Source organism: Ambystoma mexicanum, chromosome 10 (assembly GCF_040938575.1).
Source record: "Ambystoma mexicanum isolate Mex_15411 chromosome 10, UKY_AmexF1_1, whole genome shotgun sequence".
In the NCBI taxonomy this organism is placed as follows: domain Eukaryota; kingdom Metazoa; phylum Chordata; class Amphibia; order Caudata; family Ambystomatidae; genus Ambystoma; species Ambystoma mexicanum.
This window is the reverse complement of record NC_090932.1, coordinates 27,059,562-27,084,618: the sequence shown is the minus strand read 5'-3', so window position 1 is coordinate 27,084,618 and position 25,057 is coordinate 27,059,562. Positions and strand designations below refer to the sequence as shown.

Sequence of the window (25,057 nt, the reverse complement as noted above, 5' to 3'; positions counted from 1 at the left end):
CGACGACCACAATGACAGCCTAGATGCTTTTCGGGAGACTAGTTCTTAGATCTACTATCTGGCAGCAGACCCTTCAGATCTCCCTCCCCCCCGTACCCTGGCCCGCCTCTCTTCTGAAAGAAATATACTCCTATGTTCCGTCCCCTTTCCTCCATACTTGTGGGACATTCTGTCCTTCGGCGCGGGACCGGTGCACTTTAGTCAAAAAGAATAAAAAAAGAAAATGTTTGTCCTATTTTTATGCGGGGTATCGCACATGGCCGTAACCCTGTCCTCCTGCCCTCCTGCATTCTGCATCGCCCTTCAGTCCTTTTCTCCGTGCGGTCGGGGCTGGACACACTAGTATCACTGGGAATTTTATTTTTGTTCCTGTTGTCCTTTCTTCTGGCTCCAGTTCCTTGGTCGCCTAGTCCTCCGTCTATGCGGGAGCGTCTGGGATTTGTGTCCTTTTCTTCCTGCGAATGTTGCTTCGCTAGGGCGGATCCCCACATTTTGCTTGGCGAGCCTTGGCCCGGAACATCATTGGGATTCCTGTTTCTACTGCGACTCCCTCTCCATCCAGGCACTCCAGCATAGAGCGGAGTGCCAACACTCTTGTGCTAAGTCAACAACGTCTCAAAGTCCTGCCACTACCACCTTAAATATCTTAGTCGCATCTTTCCATATCTCTCCTTTCCCAACAGACTCTCCGCGGTCCAATCAATTGTTATATCAAGACTGGACTACGCAAACCCCCTCTACCTCGGAGTCCACGCTTACCAACTGAATAAACTTCAAAGGGCCCAAAACGCTGCAGCCAATTTTCTACTTGCGCTTGGCCCAAGAGACCACATCTCCCCAGACCTTCAGACTGTGCACTGGCTTCCAGTGGCCCGAAGGGTGACTTTCAAAACCTTATGCATTTCTCATCGAGCATTGCATAAAACAGGACCTCAATATCTTCAGGACAAGCTAAAACCCAATCACCCTCCACGTCATCTAAGATCAAGCTGAGCCGGCCTCCTAGTCATACCTAAAACAAACTCAGTCAGGTTAGGCGGATCATCATTCTCCGCCATGTTCCCCACGCTGTGGAACGCACTCCCATCCCACATCCGCCTAACTGAAGATCTAAAGTCCTTTTACAAACTACTGAAAACTTGGCTCTTGCCCTAAAACCAATCCATACGCAAACTAACCCAAACAGACTAACAGCATCTCAATGACACCAATCCAACAAACTAGTGGATCCTGAATAACAATAAGACAAATAACAACATCAAGATCCAAGTGAGAAATCGACAACTAATAACCGCTAATGTAAACTAAAAGGACAAACAGAATAGAACGAGTAAAGTAGACCAAAGCAGTGAAGTGGGTAAAAAGAATAAATTGCACGGAAACTGTAATGAAGTTTAAATTAATGAAATTGATGTAATGAGTGCAATGGACGAAATGAACAAAAACAGGCAAAATGGATGAAGAGAAAAGGATGGAAAGATGAATACAAGAGACTGATGAGTACACAGACAGATGACTCCGACTGTATGCGTGCATGGCATAAATGGAAAGTACAGAATAGAAGATTCAAGTACATGAGACAAGAGCAGTACATGAAATAGAGCACGGAACGGATCCAGTGCGTATGACAAGTGACATGGCCTGAATCGATAATGCATGATGAACGAACGAAGTGAATGGAGCGGATGAAATCGTTTGAATGGATGAAGCGCGCTGAGTGGACGAATGCATTGAGCAGATGAGTGTGTAGATCGGATGAGTGTGTAGAGCGGATGAGTGTATAGAGCGGATGAGTGTATAGAGCGGACGGGTTGCGTAAGAGTGGACAGGTTGTGTAAGAGCCGATGAGTTGCGTAGAGCGGATGAGTGCCGAGTGCATGTAGAGCGGATGAGTACGTAGAGCCGCTGAGAGCGTAAAGTGGATGGAATGGGTGAAGTATGTGGATGGAATGAGTGACATATGTGGATGGATGAGTGCGCAGAATGGACGAGTGCGTAGAACAGATGGAGCGGGCAAAGTATGTGGATGGAATGGGGACGTATGTGGATGGAATGGGGACGTATGTGGATTGAACGGATTAAGTAAGTGGAAGGTACTGATGTAATATGTGAAAGGTACGGGTGAAATATGTGGAAGGTACAGATGAAAAATGTGGACGGGGTGCATAAAACAACTAAGAATTCACAGAAATGATCGGATTACATGAACAGATCCGAGTCCGTGGAACGGTCTGGAGAGCGTGGAACGGTCTGGAGTGCGTGGAATGGTCTGGATTACGTGGAACGGGTTTCAGAGTGCGTGGAACTGTCTGGAGTGCGTGGAACTGGTTTCGGAGTGCGTGGAACTGACTGGAGTGCATAGAAGTGTGCAACATACATGAATGGTTTGGAATGCATGTAACGTTTGAAAGAGCATGTAAACCATCTTATCACATCACCATGCTTACTCTCCTCTTTACACCACCACTCAACGAGAACACAGAGATACTATGACACCATTCAGTACAGCTGTTCTCATACCAACATCTGGCTCATACTCCACATCACTCTAACTAATCACTGCTGGTTTCACACCCCCCAGATCTCTCAACCACCACAACTACCGCTATGAAGCAGCTATTACACAAATGCCACACCAGCTGCACACATATCCGGTGCTCACAAGCACCTTTGACTCTCTCTACTCTCTCTACTGACTTGAACTTCGGTTCCCGAGGGCGTTCAACCTACCAGCGCCTTCAGACCATGCCAATGGTACATAAGGCGCTATATAAATGCAAAGTAACATAACATAACATAACATTAGTGGTTCGTTTTCTGGAGTGTGTTGGGTGTTGCAGAGTGTGTGCAGCTTGTGGAGGTTTCAGGTTCCAGATACGGTACAGGTACATGTGTGTTTTGTGTTTTAGGGTTAATATACACGATATTAGAACGTTTTTAGAATTTATTGATTAATTTATGTTTACGTTTGTAAAGCGCACAAAAGCCCAAAGGCACCAAAGAGCTAGTTGCATAGAGAGGTAGGAAGCGAAGGGTGAGAGGAGGGGTTGGGACAGCAGAGAGGGCTGAAGACGGTTGGCGAGAATGCTGTTATCTGGTTTCTTGAGCGGTCCACCGCCATTTGAATAGTCTGGTTTTGAGTTGTTTCCTGAACGGCCAATAAGCAGTTTCGGAGCGCAGGTGTAGAGACAGAGCGTTCCACAGGCGGGCCGGCAGTGGCTTGGAAGCGGGAGCACCTAGCCCTAGGGAGCCTAAAGCGTGAGGTGGTGGACCTGTGGCTGTAGATTGGTCTTGTAAAATGCTTTGTTTGATTGGGGTATCCAGGCTTCGGTTCATAAGGTTTCGATTCTTTTGGGTGTTTCTCTTGTGTTGTGTTCTTTGTTTCTTTTCAACAGTGTTTCTTGTTCATCCCAGTGAGTTAAAGAGACATGTTTTTAGTAATTTTCTGAATTTTAGGTGATCTTCTGTTGTTCGCATTTCCTTCGGGAGTGAGTTGCACAATTTGCTGAGATACAGGAGAGCGCTGATCCACCACATGTCAGCTTTGAGTACTGTTTTGGTTTGAGGAAAAGGCCATTGCAGGACTTTAATGCTCTGTTTATCAATGGAGATTTTTTCCTGTATGAATTCTGCTACTTGCACATGGATTGGTCTGTGGCTTATGCTCCGCGTTTTGAAGCAAATTATTTTTTAACTGGAAGCCAATGTGGGGTTCTCAGTGTTGGTGTGACGTGCTCTCTCTTAGAGAGTCTGAGGAGTAGCCTGGCTGCTGCGTTCTGTGTTCACTGCCATTTTTGGTGAGGTTGTCTGGCATTCCAAGTTAGATGATGTTGGCGTAGTCTATTGTTGACATGAAGAGGAAGATGACAGCAAATGTGGGAATGTGAGGAGGGGCGATATCCACTTCATTGTGTGTGGGTGGAAAAACACTTCTTTATTACTCCTTTGACTTGCAGTATTAGTGTTAAGTTGTTGTCTCTTAATATTCTGAGTTTTTCTGCATGTAAACATATCTATTCTTGTGGACTGAATTGCTTCTTACTCTACAAATGAGCACTAACGCACTGCAATGGTCTCTAGATAGATACGGCACAGCTACCCCACTATGTTCCTCCTTCCCTCGCATCACAGAATGCCTCAGGATGCAGGAGGGATTGGTGAGTGCAGATAGACAGGAATAGACAAGGAGAGGGATTGAGGGATTGAGGGAGAGAGGCAGAGACGGAGATCAGTGTAGGATAGCCCAAAGGCAGCTATTTCTTGAATTACTGCTCTTGCCAGATTTGTTGAGACTTTTTGCATATTATACTTGAAACAAGTTCAGCATCTGTATATGTCCGATTAGAAATATGGTGGAACTGAAATACATTTCCCTAATTTTTAATCCTTTGCTTTCTTAGTCCACTTTTTTCTCTACATCTTTGTTTTTCTGGTTAACTTTTTTTAAATTTGTTTTCAACAGATGATATTTTCACTGCTTAATAACATGCCTCTTTCTAGTGACATTTAGTTCAATGCACAAAGAAAAATAATGAAAAAAGCATTGTTGTTGCTATCATTGACTCCCTCCCATCTTTATCTATTGCCAAAAAGCGTTATCGACCTCCAATTTAGTCATCTTACCCCCTTCCCTCAATTCCCCTCAAGCCCCCATCACCTTCCCGCCCCTTACAAACAGGAATGGAACCCTCATGAAGCATTATCCAGTTCCCCTACACCAAAAGCTCTCCTGCCTCCCTCTTCCCCTGAAGGTTTTCCTATGAAGGCCAGCCATTCCATCACCAATGCCCTGGGTTTCTCCGGAAGCTACACTGTGAGAGTTTCCATCTCATGAATCTCCTTCGCTTAAGCAACCCATTCCCTAGAGGTTGGTAGACTCGGCCTCTTCAGTGGATGGTTAGGTGCACTATTGTTGCCAGCGATACATTTCTGGGCATAGGAGGACTATTCTTTAGGTACTCCCCTCCTCCTCCATACCAAACAGCACCAACACTGGTACTTGAGCCCTCATGTGTCCTTCCACATCCCTTATCCATCCGAAGACCTCCTTCCAATCTTGGACTGACCCTTGCACTCTTGGACTGACCCATGGTAACTTCTTGAGGGGGGGGGGACTGCCACCTGTATAACAGATGCTAGTCATGCAATTTGATTTGCACTGAGAGTGAAGATTTCCAAGCTCCTCGACATAGCTGCCTCCACTTATCCTCTCTAAACTCCATCCCCATTTCTCGCTCCCATTGTTTCTCTGTGGGTACCCGTATCCTCCCCCTGTGTCTCCATTAGTGCCAGATACAGATTAGACACCAATCTTTTCATAGTCGCCGGCTTATCCAATACTTGTTCAAAAGCTGTCAATGGTCTGTCCGGCATCCTCTTCCACTTCGGGTCTATCAGCACCCACTTTAACTACATAAACATAAATGGGTAAAGAGAATCCAAATGCAGTCCCTCCTGCAGCTGCTTAGTTTCACACTAGCCCTTTCTCCTACCATTGCTGGAATCCTAGAGGTTCATGGATCATGTACCTCAGTGGCAACACCCAGATACAGCTACAATGGCCATGTATTTACCTTCTCCATATCATTCAGTTTTCTCCAAATTCCCCAGAGCACTTTCAGCATTGGATGTCAATGGATTCTTCCCGCTATTTTATCCAGCAGGACACATTGCCATTCCCCCATTGTTACTGGTGCTAACACTACATTTTCTAATTGCACCCATTGCTTTCTTGTGTTGTTTCTCAGCAGATGTGCTAGGACTCTCATCTGTGCTGTCCTATAGTAGCTTCCCAAGTGCAGTAAACCTGTTCCTTCCTCGTCTTTACTTCGAGTCAAGTTCGCATGAGAAATTCTCACTTTCTAGGCTTGCCGCACAAACTGCCCTAATGCCCTCTTGACTTCCTCACAAAAAGTGTTGGGATTTCCACCGTCAACATATGAAACAAGAATAACAACCTGGGAAGCAGGTTCATCTTGATCGTGGTCAGCCTTCCTCCCCAGGATAGAGCCACCTTGCCCACCTCCTCAAGTCTTCTTTGATATGTGCCCACAAGGCTGGAAAATGTGCCTCATTTAGTCTGTCTTGGAATAAAAACCCAGGTACTTAATTTGTTCATCTGCTGTTCGATCTGCCATTGTCTAGCACAATTCCTTTGCTTCTTCTCCCAGCAGAAGGGCAATGAGCTGCTCAGACTTACCTTAAAACCTGAGAGAGATCTATATATCCACAGCATCTTAGTCAGTGTTGGTAGGGAATCTTGGTCTCATCAAGTGAACTGATGTGTCTCTGCAACTAAGACCAGTGTATACTGTTCACCCCCCCACTACAAATCCTTTAATGTATCCCTCTTCTCTTATCGCTTTTGCATAAAGCAAACAGCCCTGTCTATTTCCTTGTCTCAGAAGGAACCTTTCCAACACTACACCATAGGTGCTCCATCCCCTTCATCCACTTTGATCTGAAGCCCATTCTTCTGAAGGTCCCAATCAGGGACCGCCTCCCCACACTATCAGGCACTTTGTTAGCGTCAATCTACAGGTGCATAGGATCCTCCATTCTATCTCTTTTAGCCACCATCAGGTCTAGGGTGTTCCTAATACTATCTGCACCATGCCGGTCACACACAAAGCCTACCTGGTCCCGGTGGATCAAGTTGGGGAGAAGGTAGTCCAATCTCCTAACTGGCACACTTGTGAATGTATTGACAACAAAATTCAGTAAGGAGATTGGTCTATAAGAACCACACAGATTCCGAATCCTCCCTTCCTTCCAAAACAATCCGTGCTTCCAAAAAAGATGTAGGAGCTTCTCCCCCCCCCCTTCTACATTGAGTTAAACATCCTTTGTAAAGATGGCGCTGGCACCTCTGCATTTCTCTTATAGAAAGTAGAAGTAAACCCATAACTTCCCAGAGCCCTTCTGGTTTCCGTCAATGTTATGGGATCCTGAAGTGCTGCTTCTTCGGCTGTGCTCAACACTGATATCTCATAACTGTCTAAGAAGGCCGTCACTCTAACCTCCCCAACTTCCTCATCTGCTCTAGATAATAATCACCACATCTTCACGCTATATCCCCCCTTGCACATCCTTTGTCTAATTGCAATGGGATGTTTATACCATGCTTAATACCCAGAGGTCTCTAAGCACGGACCCGGGGATCGAACTTGTGTTGCTCTGCGTCATCTTGCTTCCAAGACGAGTGCGTTGTCCCCGAGTTATCCTCCTGAGACCCTGAGTTATCCTCCCTTCTCTCTGCTTGTTGTACCATTAACCTATTCACCTGCATTGCATTCGCCGTATCCCCCTTTTCAAAGTATACCTGCATACAGAATCTGAGTTGCGCATAAATCAGGTCTTTCCATAGATTATTCAGGGCCTTCCTCTTAGCCAGTTTGTCCTGAATCAGTGACTCCTTGTCTGACCTCTCATTCTCTCATCCACTGCTAGAATGTCCTCTTTCCACCTCTGCTCTATCAAGATTATCTCACTTTCCTTAGCCGTACCTTCAGACATTACCAACACCCTAAAAGTGGCCTTTTCTGCCTCCATGCTATGCTCGTTCTCACCTCCCCAGTGTCATTCTGTCTCGAGCAGTTTTTAATGTGTTCCTTCTTCTCCGCATCAGAAACCCTATCCGTGACAGTCTATCATTACAGATCCACCGCTATTCTCTCCGTATTTTGCTGTCTATTATGGTCGTAGTCTTCACCTGGTCATGCTCTGACCGTGTGTATGGAGGCTCCTTTCTTCAAGTGTTCCTGACCTAGTTCCATCACAATATGTTCAATGTGCGAATAAGTGTTATGGGGAATGGAGTAGAGTGTGTACTCTCTTTTATCAGGGTTCCCCATCCTCAAAGTGTCAAAGAGGAAGTGGTCTCCCAGCAAACTCTGCAGTGTGTATCTCGTCCTGACATCTGAGTGTCTGGCACCTTCCCTAACCGAACACTTATCAATTTTGGGATACATAACTGCATTAAAATCACCCCACATATCAACATTCCCTTTCTCTAGTTCATCGACATCTGTAGGGTGCCTGAGCAAAATCCCTCTTCCCCCATGTTGGGTGTATATAGCGTTAAAGCCCGAGCCCCTCTTTTGCATTGTACTACCACACATCTAACCTCCACATCTCTCTTCAACTTGTGGACTTCCAATCCTAGGGAATTTTTATAACTGTTGACATTTTATTGCAAACTCTTCCCCTTTTTTGTATCTCATTTCTTGTCCAAACATGCATTGCTAGCCCCTCCTGTATGAACATGCTCGCCAACATGGCTATCTTTCCAGGTGAGCCTAGTCCATTCATGTTTAATGTACCTATTCTCATATCTTCACCCTTCATGGAATTTGCAGAAAACATTCTCTATATACCTCAACTATCCTTTCGCTAGTAAACGTAGGCAACCTTTAAACAAACACATATTCTAGTGTTAAGAATATCACAGATACCCCTCCTACCCTTCTGCTTTCCCCCTTCACTTCCTGGCCGCCCCCTCCTATACCCCTTCCTATCCCCCTCTTAATTTTTGAGGCACCCTGATTCAAACTCAGGGCCACTCAGGTATCACTCTCCTCCTCGTTGCCCCTCTCTTCTTTTGCCCATTTCTCCACGAGTTGTACATTCCCAAGCCCCATTATTTTCAACCTATCACAGATCATGTTCCCAACAGATCACCCCCTGTAGCGTGTCCCTCTAGCCATCCATCCCTTCCAATGACACTCTTTCAAATTCATTCTCCTCCCAAACATTGAGACTGCCTTCACGTTTTTGGCAACAGAGTGTTCGGCTGCCTGAATTTTTTCCCCCTCCCTGTTTCGCCCTTCCTTCAAGATCTATTGACCCGACAAGTCTACAAGCAGCACACATGTTTCCTTGGCTGGGGCGGGGGGTGGTCATCTCCTGTCCAACTTCTAGATGGGCCAGCGCTCCATCCATTTCTTCTTTAGTCTTAATTCTGAATTTCCTCGGTCCCAATCTCAAAGGTCAAAGCAAAATGAAACCCGCCATTGAGATCTCATTTCATGTTCTCTCGGCCACTGAGTGAGCACCCTGAAATCTCCCTGTTTTGCTGGGGTGAAAGAGGACAGGTCCTGATATATACTGACCCTTGTACCTTCAAAAGGCCAGTCCTTGATTTTTGTGGCCTTCTCCAGTATATCCGCCTTGTCTCTGTAGCAATGGTATTTCGCAAGGATCGATCGTGGGCCTCCCGCTGGACCTCCCGCCCTATGAATTCTGTCAAAGTGGAATTCTCGAGCAGCCACTATGTCCTCTGTGAGCATAGACCTGAATAGCACCTTGAACTTCTGTTCCGGCTCTTAATGCTTTCTCCTTCACCTTCCCGGACTCTCAATTTGCAAATGTTTGCTCTCCTTTCTCTGTTTTCCAAGTCGTCGATTTTAGTGAAAAGTCACAATCTCTTTCTTCCAACTCTTTTATCATTGCATCTAGCCTCATTTCCATCACATCCAGTGAAAGCTGATTGTTTTCCAGCATCTCAATAGTTCCTTGCATTGTGTAGACCATCCCTTCAAATCTTTCATGGACGCATGCATGTCTGCACAAATTGACTATATCTCCTTCAATAACAGGTGAATGTCTTCCTTTGTGGCAACCACCTCCCCTGTTGAGTGCTAGTGTACTCTGCTGGTAGAGTGCTAGTGTACTCTGCTGGTAGAGTGCTAGTGTACTCTGCTGGTGGAGTGCTAGTGTACTCTGCTGGTGGAGTGCTAGTGTACTCTGCTGGTAGGCTAGTGTACTCTGCTGGTTGAGTGCTAGTGTACTCTGCTGGTTGAGTGGTTGAGTGCTAGTGTACTCTGCTGGTAGAGTGCTAGTGTACTCTGCTGGTGGAGTGCTAGTGTACTCTGCTGGTAGAGTGCTAGTGTACTCTGCTGGTAGAGTGCTAGTGTACTCTGCTGGTGGAGTGCTAGTGTACTCTGCTGGTTGAGTGCTAGTGTACTCTGCTGGTAGAGTGCTAGTGTACTCTGCTGGTGGAGTGCTAGTGTACTCTGCTGGTGGAGTGCTAGTGTACTCTGCTGGTGGAGTGCTAGTGTACTCTGCTGGTAGAGTGCTAGTGTGCTCTGCTGGTGGAGTGCTAGTGTACTCTGCTGGTTGAGTGCTAGTGTGCTCTGCTGGTGGAGTGCTAGTGTACTCTGCTGGTAGAGTGCTAGTGTACTCTGCTGGTGGAGTGCTAGTGTAGTCTGCTGGTAGAGTGCTAGTGTACTCTGCTGGTGGAGTGCTAGTGTGCTCTGCTGGTGGAGTGCTAGTGTACTCTGCTGGTAGAGTGCTAGTGTGCTCTGCTGGTGGAGTGCTAGTGTACTCTGCTGGTTGAGTGCTAGTGTGCTCTGCTGGTAGAGTGCTAGTGTACTCTGCTGGTAGAGTGCTAGTGTACTCTGCTGGTGGAGTGCTAGTGTAGTCTGCTGGTAGAGTGCTAGTGTACTCTGCTGGTGGAGTGCTAGTGTACTCTGCTGGTGGAGTGCTAGTGTACTCTGCTGGTAGAGTGCTAGTGTACTCTGCTGGTGGAGTGCTAGTGTACTCTGCTGGTTGAGTGCTAGTGTACTCTGCTGGTGGAGTGCTAGTGTACTCTGCTGGTGGAGTGCTAGTGTACTCTGCTGGTGGAGTGCTAGTGTACTCTGCTGGTAGAGTGCTAGTGTACTCTGCTGGTGGAGTGCTAGTGTACTCTGCTGGTTGAGTGCTAGTGTGCTCTGCTGGTAGAGTGCTAGTGTACTCTGCTGGTAGAGTGCTAGTGTACTCTGCTGGTGGAGTGCTAGTGTAGTCTGCTGGTAGAGTGCTAGTGTAGTCTGCTGGTAGAGTGCTAGTGTACTCTGCTGGTAGAGTGCTAGTGTACTCTGCTGGTTGAGTGCTAGTGTACTCTGCTGGTGGAGTGCTAGTGTACTCTGCTGGTGGAGTGCTAGTGTACTCTGCTGGTAGAGTGCTAGTGTACTCTGCTGGTGGAGTGCTAGTGTACTCTGCTAGTAGAGTGCTAGTGTGCTCTGCTGGTGGAGTGCTAGTGTACTCTGCTGGTTGAGTGCTAGTGTACTCTGCTGGTGGAGTGCTAGTGTACTCTGCTGGTGGAGTGCTAGTGTACTCTGCTGGTAGAGTGCTAGTGTACTCTGCTGGTGGAGTGCTAGTGTACTCTGCTGGTTGAGTGCTAGTGTACTCTGCTGGTGGAGTGCTAGTGTACTCTGCTGGTGGAGTGCTAGTGTACTCTGCTGGTAGAGTGCTAGTGTACTCTGCTGGTGGAGTGCTAGTGTGCTCTGCTGGTGGAGTGCTAGTGTACTCTGCTGGTAGAGTGCTAGTGTGCTCTGCTGGTGGAGTGCTAGTGTACTCTGCTGGTTGAGTGCTAGTGTGCTCTGCTGGTAGAGTGCTAGTGTACTCTGCTGGTAGAGTGCTAGTGTACTCTGCTGGTGGAGTGCTAGTGTAGTCTGCTGGTAGAGTGCTAGTGTAGTCTGCTGGTAGAGTGCTAGTGTACTCTGCTGGTAGAGTGCTAGTGTACTCTGCTGGTTGAGTGCTAGTGTACTCTGCTGGTGGAGTGCTAGTGTACTCTGCTGGTGGAGTGCTAGTGTACTCTGCTGGTAGAGTGCTAGTGTACTCTGCTGGTGGAGTGCTAGTGTACTCTGCTGGTGGAGTGCTAGTGTACTCTGCTGGTGGAGTGCTAGTGTACTCTGCTGGTAGAGTGCTAGTGTACTCTGCTGGTGGAGTGCTAGTGTACTCTGCTGGTTGAGTGCTAGTGTACTCTGCTGGTGGAGTGCTAGTGTACTCTGCTGGTGGAGTGCTAGTGTACTCTGCTGGTTGAGTGCTAGTGTGCTCTGCTGGTAGAGTGCTAGTGTGCTCTGCTGGTAGAGTGCTAGTGTACTCTGCTGGTTGAGTGCTAGTGTACTCTGCTGGTGGAGTGCTAGTGTACTCTGCTGGTGGAGTGCTAGTGTACTCTGCTGGTGGAGTGCTAGTGTGCTCTGCTGGTAGAGTGCTAGTGTACTCTGCTGGTAGAGTGCTAGTGTACTCTGCTGGTGGAGTGCTAGTGTGCTCTGCTGGTGGAGTGCTAGTGTACTCTGCTGGTGGAGTGCTAGTGTGCTCTGCTGGTAGAGTGCTAGTGTACTCTGCTGGTAGAGTGCTAGTGTGCTCTGCTGGTTGAGTGCTAGTGTGCTCTGCTGGTAGAGTGCTAGTGTACTCTGCTGGTAGAGTGCTAGTGTAGTCTGCTGGTGGAGTGCTAGTGTACTCTGCTGGTGGAGTGCTAGTGTACTCTGCTAGTAGAGTGCTAGTGTGCTCTGCTGGTAGAGTGCTAGTGTACTCTGCTGGTAGAGTGCTAGTGTACTCTGCTGGTGGAGTGCTAGTGTACTCTGCTGGTGGAGTGCTAGTGTACTCTGCTGGTGGAGTGCTAGTGTGCTCTGCTGGTAGAGTGCTAGTGTACTCTGCTGGTAGAGTGCTAGTGTGCTCTGCTGGTTGAGTGCTAGTGTGCTCTGCTGGTAGAGTGCTAGTGTACTCTGCTGGTAGAGTGCTAGTGTACTCTGCTGGTAGAGTGCTAGTGTACTCTGCTGGTAGAGTGCTAGTGTAGTCTGCTGGTAGAGTGCTAGTGTACTCTGCTGGTAGAGTGCTAGTGTACTCTGCTGGTGGAGTGCTAGTGTACTCTGCTGGTGGAGTGCTAGTGTACTCTGCTGGTGGAGTGCTAGTGTACTCTGCTGGTGGAGTGCTAGTGTACTCTGCTGGTAGAGTGCTAGTGTACTCTGCTGGTGGAGTGCTAGTGTACTCTGCTGGTTGAGTGCTAGTGTACTCTGCTGGTGGAGTGCTAGTGTACTCTGCTGGTGGAGTGCTAGTGTACTCTGCTGGTAGAGTGCTAGTGTACTCTGCTGGTGGAGTGCTAGTGTGCTCTGCTGGTGGAGTGCTAGTGTACTCTGCTGGTAGAGTGCTAGTGTGCTCTGCTGGTGGAGTGCTAGTGTACTCTGCTGGTTGAGTGCTAGTGTGCTCTGCTGGTAGAGTGCTAGTGTACTCTGCTGGTAGAGTGCTAGTGTACTCTGCTGGTGGAGTGCTAGTGTAGTCTGCTGGTAGAGTGCTAGTGTAGTCTGCTGGTAGAGTGCTAGTGTACTCTGCTGGTAGAGTGCTAGTGTACTCTGCTGGTTGAGTGCTAGTGTACTCTGCTGGTGGAGTGCTAGTGTACTCTGCTGGTGGAGTGCTAGTGTACTCTGCTGGTAGAGTGCTAGTGTACTCTGCTGGTGGAGTGCTAGTGTACTCTGCTGGTGGAGTGCTAGTGTACTCTGCTGGTGGAGTGCTAGTGTACTCTGCTGGTAGAGTGCTAGTGTACTCTGCTGGTGGAGTGCTAGTGTACTCTGCTGGTTGAGTGCTAGTGTACTCTGCTGGTGGAGTGCTAGTGTACTCTGCTGGTGGAGTGCTAGTGTACTCTGCTGGTTGAGTGCTAGTGTGCTCTGCTGGTAGAGTGCTAGTGTGCTCTGCTGGTAGAGTGCTAGTGTACTCTGCTGGTTGAGTGCTAGTGTACTCTGCTGGTGGAGTGCTAGTGTACTCTGCTGGTGGAGTGCTAGTGTACTCTGCTGGTGGAGTGCTAGTGTGCTCTGCTGGTAGAGTGCTAGTGTACTCTGCTGGTAGAGTGCTAGTGTACTCTGCTGGTGGAGTGCTAGTGTACTCTGCTGGTGGAGTGCTAGTGTACTCTGCTGGTGGAGTGCTAGTGTGCTCTGCTGGTAGAGTGCTAGTGTGCTCTGCTGGTAGAGTGCTAGTGTGCTCTGCTGGTTGAGTGCTAGTGTGCTCTGCTGGTAGAGTGCTAGTGTACTCTGCTGGTAGAGTGCTAGTGTAGTCTGCTGGTGGAGTGCTAGTGTACTCTGCTGGTGGAGTGCTAGTGTACTCTGCTAGTAGAGTGCTAGTGTGCTCTGCTGGTAGAGTGCTAGTGTACTCTGCTGGTAGAGTGCTAGTGTACTCTGCTGGTGGAGTGCTAGTGTACTCTGCTGGTGGAGTGCTAGTGTGCTCTGCTGGTGGAGTGCTAGTGTGCTCTGCTGGTAGAGTGCTAGTGTACTCTGCTGGTAGAGTGCTAGTGTGCTCTGCTGGTTGAGTGCTAGTGTGCTCTGCTGGTAGAGTGCTAGTGTACTCTGCTGGTAGAGTGCTAGTGTACTCTGCTGGTAGAGTGCTAGTGTAGTCTGCTGGTAGAGTGCTAGTGTACTCTGCTGGTAGAGTGCTAGTGTACTCTGCTGGTGGAGTGCTAGTGTACTCTGCTGGTGGAGTGCTAGTGTACTCTGCTGGTAGAGTGCTAGTGTACTCTGCTGGTGGAGTGCTAGTGTACTCTGCTGGTGGAGTGCTAGTGTACTCTGCTAGTAGAGTGCTAGTGTGCTCTGCTGGTAGAGTGCTAGTGTGCTCTGCTGGTAGAGTGCTAGTGTGCTCTGCTGGTAGAGTGCTAGTGTAGTCTGCTGGTAGAGTGCTAGTGTACTCTGCTGGTGGAGTGCTAGTGTACTCTGCTAGTAGAGTGCTAGTGTGCTCTGCTGGTAGAGTGCTAGTGTGCTCTGCTGGTAGAGTGCTAGTGTAGTCTGCTGGTAGAGTGCTAGTGTACTCTGCTGGTGGAGTGCTAGTGTACTCTGCTGGTAGAGTGCTAGTGTACTCTGCTGGTGGAGTGCTAGTGTACTCTGCTGGTAGAGTGCTAGTGTACTCTGCTGGTAGAGTGCTAGTGTACTCTGCTGGTGGAGTGCTAGTGTACTCTGCTGGTGGAGTGCTAGTGTACTCTGCTGGTAGAGTGCTAGTGTACTCTGCTGGTGGAGTGCTAGTGTACTCTGCTGGTGGAGTGCTAGTGTACTCTGCTGGTAGAGTGCTAGTGTACTCTGCTGGTGCCTGCTTCCATATCCACCGCACAGTCTGTTACCTTTTGGAACCTTTGTAAGCTGGCCCGCGACCTGGGTTGCCTCTGCTAACTCTGTGTCTCACTTTGCTTTTCTGCACCATGAGGCCGGTATTGCCTTGCACCTCTTCATGTTCCACTGAGGAAGTCACCTTCCACTGGCCCCTCCCCAGTTGCTCTTGGTTCCTCAAGTGTTTGCTTCCAGAATTGTTTCTGGTGATGCCACCTCTGGTATTCACATTTTTTTTAGATCTCTAGTCTACTGGAACCAACGCCTGTGAAACTGCTCTTCCAGCAAAACTCCCAGTTTGCCTCTAGTGTACCCCTCCAGTTGTCAATTGCTTGCCTCTTTATTGCACTGAGCTCCACACCTCACCACGTGTTCATTGATCCCTGTTGTGACATCCTGTTCTCCCATTCACCATCACACGCTGGCACTTTTCCCTGCGTATGTACCATCGTTATGTTACCATGCAGTTGCCACCTGGGCCACTTAGCAACACCTCTATGAGCCTTGTCCATAAGGCGTGTGCCACCTTCGCTTCCTGCACCTTGTATGTTGGCCGAGGGCTCCTTCACCTCACCTCAGCAATCTCTGCCTTGCTCCCACTTATCCAGTGCTCTCCATCATGAAGAGTCCATCTTGCCACAGCTTGTCAGCCCTTCACCTGTTGCGTCCGCCTCTGGTCTCCCTCCACCACCAGGTGCTCGACAGGTGAGCTCTCACTATTCCCCGCTTCACCTCAGTGCAGAAGGACCATCTCAGACTAGTCCATGCCCAAAGCCGGTACACGGCAGCTCCTCCATCTATGTCCCTCTGTGGTATGCACCAGGATGTCAGGCCGGCGTCGCCTTCTCCTTGTCGATGCGATTTTCCCCTTCCACTCCGCGCCTCTGTTTGGGGCTCGTTTCCACTTATTTCCTTTTTTCAGGCTCTCATGTGGGGCTTCTCTAATTGCAGGGGTGGACCCTCTGGGTATCGCCCCCTGTGCTCAGGTACTGATCGGTTTCTCTGCATACATTGTTTGAGGTTAAGAGGATGAGCAGAGCATTCGGGCAGCCATCTTGCCTGCGCCTCCTGGTGCTCTCCTGTATTTTAAACATGTTAAACACACAAGTACATTTAGTCTTAATAAGCCTTGTTTGAGAATCGAATACTTGCAATTCCCACCTTGCAATCTTTGCAAGTCTGGACCCACTGGTGGGATCTCCAGTTAGCATTTAAATGCCATGTGGGCCACATATAGAGTGACATCCTGACAAACGGGAACCTTAACTTCTTACTCCTCATCTTCCTGGGCAGCGCCGACACAGAAAACCTGGAACACTTCTCGCCCGGGTCCTTCATCTGGCTGTACGCGTAGTGTGCTTCACTCAAAGGCGGGAGAAGCCACATTCCTCGTGTGCCGCCCAGAAGCACAACTAATCTCCTGATAGGCAAAGGGGACCAGTTCTGCAACACCGGGAACAAGCACAGCACCCAAACAGACTTCACCCCGGTGGCCTTCCAGAAGTATATTACAGACAGCACAATCAAGGTGAAGAAGGCCAAGACTCAGATCCTCACTGGGTTTAGGAGGCTGCACCTCGTCATCAACCTCATTAAAAAAAAATAATGTTTTATTGTATTGTACAGTTAAAATGAAAACAGTTAACTTTTAAAACAAAACCACCACATGTTTCTGACATACTCCTCAATTCTCACCAACAGCAATGTAAAATCATTGCAAATGTTACTATTCTTTGCCACGACTTAGTGCAGAAAACAATGCATCCTTTATTTTCACCAGACATGAAGGTTTCCCAAGGATTATCAGGCGTTATAGTAAAAACGGGATTTGTGCGCCATTCTGCCTGCAAATCCCTGTTTAACAAATGGGGATTTGCGGGCAGAATGGCGCACAAATCCCGTTTTTTTTTGGCGCAAATAATCCATGAATCAGGGTGTAAATCTCTCCAATGCCTGCATTCAAATTCATACTTATGCTGTTTTAACGATTTTGAGTATTTCCTCTATAAAAGCTTATGCTCTACTGCATACTGTAACGGGTCAGTGATGTGTAATGCTAACATTCTCAAATCCTTATGGTTACTGCTCTTTTTTATTTTAACCTCCTTATGAGAAGGACGTTGATGTTTTTGATTTTTAACCGTCGCCATCCTTTGATTAGCTTTAATACGAGGGAAAAGACAGACTCTGATCAATATGAGACAGTTTTCATATTTTATAAGAAAGGAAATACCACTCAGCAAAGCATAAAAAGCAACATTGGGCAAACACTCTGGACATGTTAACGCTTCAACTACCTTTTGCAGCACCACCTTGGTTGCTTCAATTGTCGTAGGGTTTCAAATGATCCGATTTAACGCTGGATTAATCGAAAGTCACCCCTTAGATGGTTCGCCTTGATTTAGACCCGCAACATTCAAGTAACTATAGTAGGGAAGTGGTCACTCTCAAAATGATGAAATATACACATTTCTTCAATTGAGGTCTGTGCATTACCAGTAAATACATATTCAATGAAGCAAGCGCTATTCAGGGAGGTGCGAGTGAACTGGGGTGGGAGATCAGAAAGATCTTGCACCTTAACCAAGAAGAATCCTGCTGCTTGAAGTATGTTGGCCATCCTATTCCATGTGTACAAGCCCGATCCAGCCTCAAGTCTAATAGACTGCAGATGAGGTCCGATCATTATCGAACCACGCCGTGTTTGTGTTCCTTGGAATTCTAGAATTAAAGTCCCCACATATCACAATTGGTAGAGTTTCCGCTAAACTACCAACAAATTCCTCCATCTCCCGGAGAACAATTGCATGTGATCCTGCAGAAGGAGGGTCATGCACAAGAATTAAATGAATTTCCCTGCTACCTGTGTCGCCTGAATAGTCCAATCTACCGGCAAGGATGTGGGGGGATTCAGAGGGACTTTCTGTCAATGCCGGAAGCTTCTTCACACCCATAATCAAGCCTCCTTTCGGTCGACCTGCTACTCCTTTAACTGCTGGTTTGTTGATAACATTCCACCCGTCCAACACCAGAGGCTCAGTTACCCGGGACTCCTGTGTCATTACAATAGTAAAATTGTCAATATGATCTAGAAGGTCTTCATGTTCAAACAAATGCTGGTGGCCCGTAGTGTTCCAACATATCAAAAGGAATGGGGGACTAAAGACATTGTTGCCTTCTCTATTGTACCATCTTAGCCAACCATTCCCAATGACTGTGGTCACCACCAGTGCCCTCTACAATACCACCAAGACCCCAACCCCTTGAAATAATGTGATCAGTCGTGCGAACGTTATCCAATGACGAGGCTGAGCGATCAGGGGCAAGATGTTTGTTAGCAAAATGGTGTGCATTAGAAAGCACTCCATGTTGTTTTCACGGTGCCCCGGCGGCCCCCATGTTTTTCAGCTCTTTTACTTCTACCACTGTGCACTCATAACCCAGCCCTAAGAACAGCTGGCAAAGTTCTGCAACACAATCAATCATAGTTTCAGTGCAACAATGAACCAGAGAAGTCACAGACTCTCACGTGCAACAACTATTTGAATGACGTTACTTCTAATGATATGCAAAGGTCTAATGGATTAAACAGTTCCATAATGTGTGAACGATTCAAATAGTTCTGCTTATTAGTACGAAAAAGGCTTCTGACATCCAGAACCTTGACCTTCATGTCCTCAATACAATCCAACGTGTAGGCACGTTGACTGTCCATGGCCAAGGAAACGTCCATGTGAACCTCCACGTTCTGACTTGCCCATATTGGTGCGGATACAAGCTTCACAGGCAGGGATGCTGGGCCAATTGGGATAGAGAAGGGTGGCTCGAGATCATATACAGGCCCGCCCCATATGCACTCCAGTAGCTAGAAGCCTTGGGTGATTGCAGTTTTTATTCCCTCGTTCTTTTTTCCCGCCCACTTTCATCAAGCCAACAGTCTCTAATGTGTCACTGTTTGCTCTATGATGGATACGTTCAAATGTCTCACCCTTATTATTCGAGAGTGCACTATCGTCCGCTACAGAAAAGAATGTCAAGAAGACACACTTATTTTGCTGTGTTTCCTTTCTCCGGTCCTGTTTGCTCTTTCTTTCGTTTCCATTATTTTCTTTGTTTTTCTTGTCAGATATTATATGAACAGTTCCGTCAGATGGACTTTCTCCTTGGGAAACAGTTTGGATCATTGATGAGTAGTACTTTCTATCAGTACCTTTTTCTGCTTTCTTCTTACTAACTTCATTCTGGCTTCACATGGCAGCTTGATAAATAACTTTCCTTTTCTACGTGCATGCCATGCGTCTCCATCTACAGGGTTTAACTCTAAAGGAGGCGGTGAAGGTAGTGCCTCCGCATTCTGTTTTGATATAGAATCTTTTAATTTTGTCATAGGACTAATATTAATTCTCTCGAGGTTGACAGACCCATTCCGCAAAATGGTCTCAAGAAGAATTAATGATCCACTGTTTTTTGCGATCGCTCTATCCTGCTCCGTGAGACATTTCATGATCACATCAGATCTAGAAAGCAATTGTTCCAGTAGTGACTCCAGAACTGCAAACATCGAAGCAGAGTTGCAACTCGAGACACTATCAGGTAGGGATTTTAAGGCTGCGCCTTTTGACACTAAACTTGCATTTCCTTCCAGCTCAATGATACCAGAACTCGGAAACACATTAAACTCTACTGTGATGTGTACATCGGCACTCACTTCATCATTTCCTTCCTCTTAATTTACTAAACAAGTATCTCTAATCGGTACAAAAGCAGAAACAATGGTAGCATCCATGCTGGAGATATGTTATGTTATGTACTTTGCACTTATATAGCGCCTTATGTACCATTGGTATGATCTCAAAGCGCTGGTAGGTTGAATGCCCTTGGCAACCGAAGTTCAGGTCAGTAGAGTGAAGAGAGAGAGTCATAAGGTGCGTGTGAGCACTGGATATGTGTGCAGCTGGTGTGGCATTTGTGTGATAGCTGCTTCCTAGGGGTAGGTGTGGTGGTTGGGAGATCAAGAGTATGTGTTTGTTCTGGCCGGTTGTTATCCAGACCGATTCTGGCTGCGTTAGGCCTGAGGAGAACGCCTAGGCTTGAGGGTGTTTAACCAGCTATGTTTAGTTACGATGATGGGGAGTATGAGGCAAGTGATCGTATGAAAACAGCTATACCGAATGGTGTCAGAGTATCGCTGTGTTCTAGCTGAGTGGTCGTGTAAAGAATGGAGTAAGCGTGGAGATGTGATTTGGTGGTTTACCTTAGTTGCTTCAGATCGAGCACACTCCAATAGTTCCATGCACTCCAACCATTCCATGCACTCCGACTGTTCCATGCATTCTGACCGTTTCAAGCACTCCAAACAGTTCTGTGCACTCCCACAAACCGTTCCATACACTCCAAACCGTTCCATACACTCCAAACCGTTCCATGCACTCCAAACCGTTCCATGCACTCAAATCCGCTCCATGCACTCTGTTTTATGCACTCCAACCGTTTTATGCACTCCAACCATTCTATGCACTCCGATCGTTTTATGCGCTTCGATTGTCTTATGCACTTCAGATCGTTCCATGCACTCTAATCATTTTGTGTACAGTGTCCATTCCGTGCCCTCTATCTGTTCTAAGCATTCCACCCGTTGCATGTACTCGCTCAGTTCTGTGCACACTATCAGTTCGATCAGTTCTATGTATTCTTTCTGATCAATGCACTATCTTCAAAATTGACCCCCAAACAATAGCTGACACTCTGTGCTGGATCATTCATAGGCGCTTCCTCTGCCATCAAATATGGAACCCTCACGTTCTTCCCTATATCACTCCCAATGTCTGAGCAACAACCCTGAGGCTGATACGTTCTACCTCCCAGTGCAGACGCAACAGACATGGAGCAGCAGCAGTCAGTTCAACCATTAATTATGTACCTAAGTCTGTGGGAGGGTCTGTGGGAGGGTCTGTGGGAGGGTATATACTAACAACCCCCATGTCCTCTGATTAAACTTGATTGTGTTTGGGAAAAAATGTCTGTTGTTTTGATGGGTGTCCTGCTCATTGTCTTGCTCATACTCAAGTTCATACACGTCGGACTTCCAAACCGAAATGTCTTTCGAGGACAGGATTTTATTGTACGCCCTCCGGAGGATGCGCCCTTAGACTTAGTGTTTGGAGATGTGATGTCTTCCATGAACTCCACATTGTTGTTTATAGTTTTAATATTTGCTGACTCCATAACAGACGCCTCATTCAAAACAATGTCACTCAGAGCCGTATCAACCACTATAAGCTCATCATCCTCCTCCTCCGATAACCCCTGTTGTTGTCAAATATCACAGGAAATACTGGGCACACAGTAGTATGACTATGTGTTCCGATTGCTTTTTTGGTAACTCCCACCACTGCGGCACGCTTAGCAGCTCATGCTGCAATGGGACTGCTTGCCCTTTGCTTCATTGTCTCTTCTTCAGGCAGCGGGTCGGGAATCAGGAATCGGGAATAAGGAAAGTCGGAAAAGCCAACTTGTTTGCGAGACAGATACAGATAGACAGAACACAAAGGGCTAGATGTTAAGGTATCCTTTAGCCTTAACTAGAGCGAAATGAGCAGTTCAAACCCACACTAATTCCACCAAAGTACTGCAAAAGAGCGGGAAAAGGAAAGAGGAGCTGGCCACACAAACCAGCAACCTTGGGCTTACCGTAACAAGTAAGAAGCCACTCTTACGCTTGAATGCCCAGGACTGGCATAACTTCCCCAGATCATAAAGCGGTCTATAACTCGAGACTACGGCTCCGATTCCGGCTCTCAATTCAGGCTTTCTGACTTTAGCTGAGGGCTAAAAACTACAGTACCTCAGAAACGCTCTGAGTCGTCGCAGGACTGTCGGAGGACCAGCTAGTTAGAGGAAAGGACTGGGATGCGTAACTACGATCATCATGCCACACCGCTACATTCGCTCTTGCACAACACACAAGGCAGACGCTTCCGACGCTTCCAATTGCGCTATTGGAGTGTGGTGTTGGGTGAACTCATTACATGCAACCGATATCCCAACATCCACAGAATCTCCGCCAATTTCCTTTCTGAGGACGATGCATATTCAAAAGGTCAAAATTCAAGTTTATTCCGATTAAAAATCATTCAAACATTATACAGGATTATAAACATGAAATTTGTAGTTAAAACATCAATCCAATTGATACAATTAAAATAGAATAAAATCAACATCGTTGATCCAACATATCGTTCCCAGATAGTAACTACTTTCGCCATTTGAGCCCATGTTCTATATATAAGTATAGACATTGCACACTAGAGAAATCCTGGACTGATAAGAGAAGCCTGGAAGCCATTTGTGCTTGTCTTACTCCTCAGGCCCTCAATGAGGGCATAAGGAATTTCTTCCTGAGTGTCTTGAAGACTGGGCAAAAAAGCATCAAATGTTGATGATCAACTGCCAGACTATTATGCAAGTCCATGCAAAAAGGACAAGCATACTCGCCCTTGGCACTTAAGGGGTTAAGCATGGACATTTATTGTTTTCCGCGCTAATGGCTACGCTATAACCTGAGAACAAAAGATTGATTCTAAAGCGTAGAATGAGTTGCGCTCCTCCTTGGATCTGTGCATGTAGCCTGCTGCATTTGCTCTGATAATAACATTTGTGTGGTAAAATGTAACGGTTTGTTTCCCCTCTTCATCGTCCCACCTGGCTTTATCCCTGATCAGTTACCACCTGCATTCTTTCAGAGTTACTGATGTCCAGTGCGTTACTAAGGAAGCGTCCTTGGCCAAGTGAACACAAGACGGATTTGATGTGATTTAACCAAGGAGATGAACTTCTTACACTCGAAGACAATACGTCTTCCACCAGACTTTTTGTGAGTGAGAGATGAGGATTTCCCCAGAGCCGCAGTCAATAAATGAGCGGTTGTACAGCTATCACTCTTCAATGTTTCAATATTGGTCAACCCGCATTCCGCGTGCAACCATACGTCGCGTGACCTTCCAGATCCCAGCTGGTGTAGCGCTGCCATACTTCCAAACACAAAATGAGGCTTTATGAACCCCCGGGCCCCGGGCACTTACGCTCACCCTGAGACCCTATGACGAGGCACTTGAGGATCCGTCCCCTCCTCAGAAAAACCTTCCTCCAAGATAACTGCCGCGCCTCGCAGCCCCGGCCCGGCCCTCTCTCATCACCTTCAGTAAAGCATTAAAGACCCGTTCATTCTGTGCAGTAACCGCTTTCTAGGCACCTGGCCTTGAGTACCCCAGATAAAGCAGACTCCTTTTGAAGAGTTTGCGTGTGCCCTTGGAACCGGAAGCTTTCGTGAGACTTGCCCTGTCTGCGGCAGTAACTGCGGCCGAATTCTTCACCCAGCTGTAACCTCTGTGGTCTTAAGTGTGGTCGACACAGTGCACTTCATACATATCATGTGTTGTGTGTGCAATGTAAACTGTTTTGTATTAAAAACAAAATACTATTCTTGAATCTGATAACTCTTTCTACAGAGTAATTTGGGTGTTTTTAAAGCATGTATGCTGAGTCATCGAATTTGTCGTTTGCAAATTTCTCATTCACAAATGTTCATTTACTTATGGAACACTCTACCCTTACCACTAAGAACTGAACAGGCAGAACCACCCATGCAGAACCACCCATGCAGAACCACCCATGCACAGAACCACCTGTGCAGAACCACTCGTGCAGAACCACCCATGCAGAACCACCCATGCACAGAACCACCCATGCACAGAACCACCCATGCAGAACCACCCATGCAGAACCACCCATGCACAGAACCACCCATGCACAGAACCACCCATGCACAACCACCCACGCAGAACCACCCATGCAGAACCACCCATGCACAGAACCACCCATGCACAGAACCACCCATGCCGAAGGAACGCCAAAACTTGTCTCCTTGCCCAAGAATCCTAGATATCCTTCTGCCTTACGATTTTCCTGTAAACTCTGTAAATCTTTTTTATCTCAGTGAAATATTTCTTTTGTGATGTGGAAGAAATGTACTGTAATTATGTAAATTCTGTACATTTCTGTTCTTTTTTCTCACTCAAATGTACTCTTTGCAATCTTTGTAAACTTTATTCATGTCACTGTATCATCTGTAACCTTCTATGTAAGAAATGCGCCCAGATGCCTGTGGGCTTCGAGCGCATACACATACATGAATACATACATAAATAAGTGTTTCTTTCCTTAGTTGGGGGTTCCTCCCCATACTCCTCTTTGACACACACTACTCACACTCATCACCTTCAACTGAGCCACACGTACCCCTTCTACGTTCCTGCGCGTTGGGAAGATGTGTGTTGCTTTTTAAGTTTTAGCAAAATGATGAGGGCAGGAAAGCCGCTTAAGAGCTCTGAATCGATCAGAACCTGCTCAAATCCCTAATGTAGTGAAAGGTGTTTGCCGAGCTCAGATCAAAGGCTGATGCTGAGATTCGAGCGGCCAGATCTATTGACAATAAAATGAAGGATAAGCACCACACTTCCATTGACAGCAAATGCATTTGACCTTGCAGCTTTGCTGCTGAGTGATAGATGTGTTGACTGGCTGAATACTTTGGAGTTTTACAGCAGAAACTGAACTCTTTAGTTCAAACTAAAGGTGAGTGTGGAATTAGGCCAGCTTGAATCATCTGACTCAACCCATAAGGGAGTGGTGACTGAGTGCACTTATGACTGACCATCTTCCTTCACCAGTATTGGCCTGAGCAGTTACCTGTACAGCGCTGTCAGAGGTCAGCCGCTTTTGCACTGTGCAGATGTGGTCTTCGGGCACACCAGGCGGCAACCTAGGTACCCTCTCTCTGATGTGGGAAAGCGCATGCTTCTCTGTGATGGTGCCATGGCGGCAACGCTGAGAGGCCTGCATGCTTGCCGGATCCTCAGGGCACCTTCACCAAGGAGCAATTGGGAGACTGTCCTTGTGAAGGTGTCACCAGCAGTGAAACAGAGGACTGATTCTGCCGTCTTGGCTGCCAGACCTAGGACGTGCCCTGGGAGCTAGCACGCGAGGCCCCCCGCAAGCGCGAGGCCGGGGCAGTTCCCCCCCCTGCTCCCCCCCGCGTGACGACCCTGCTGCCACATCTTCTTTACCCAGCTTCACCCTGAACCTACAGTCCACATCTCTGTTTCGTGAATATAAGAAGGCAGGTGTTGGCGTAAATGTGAGTCGTGCGGCCTCGCGCA

At 47.3% G+C, this 25,057-nt stretch overlaps 1 protein-coding gene across 1 annotated transcript; it reads right to left on the bottom strand.

The window, feature by feature from the left end:
* Positions 1–9,354: 9,354 nt before the first annotated feature.
* LOC138492792 (ice nucleation protein-like) lies at positions 9,355–24,740 on the bottom strand. Its single transcript, XM_069620150.1, has 2 exons — positions 24,588–24,740; positions 9,355–14,823 (listed from the first exon to the last, which is right to left on the bottom strand). The coding sequence occupies exons 1-2, from the start codon at positions 24,738–24,740 to the stop codon at positions 9,355–9,357; spliced, it is 5,622 nt and encodes a 1,873-aa protein (XP_069476251.1).
* Positions 24,741–25,057: the final 317 nt, after the last annotated feature.

Bases quoted from the DNA above. Each gene is read 5' to 3' on its own strand.
- LOC138492792 (XM_069620150.1), bottom strand. From the start codon at position 24,740: ATGCAGGCCTCTCAGCGTTGCCGCCATGGCACCATCACAGAGAAGCAT. The intron at 14,824-24,587 runs GTAACTGCTCAG...ATATGGAAGCAG, and splicing joins CCTCTGACAGCGCTGTACAG to GCACCAGCAGAGTACACTAG.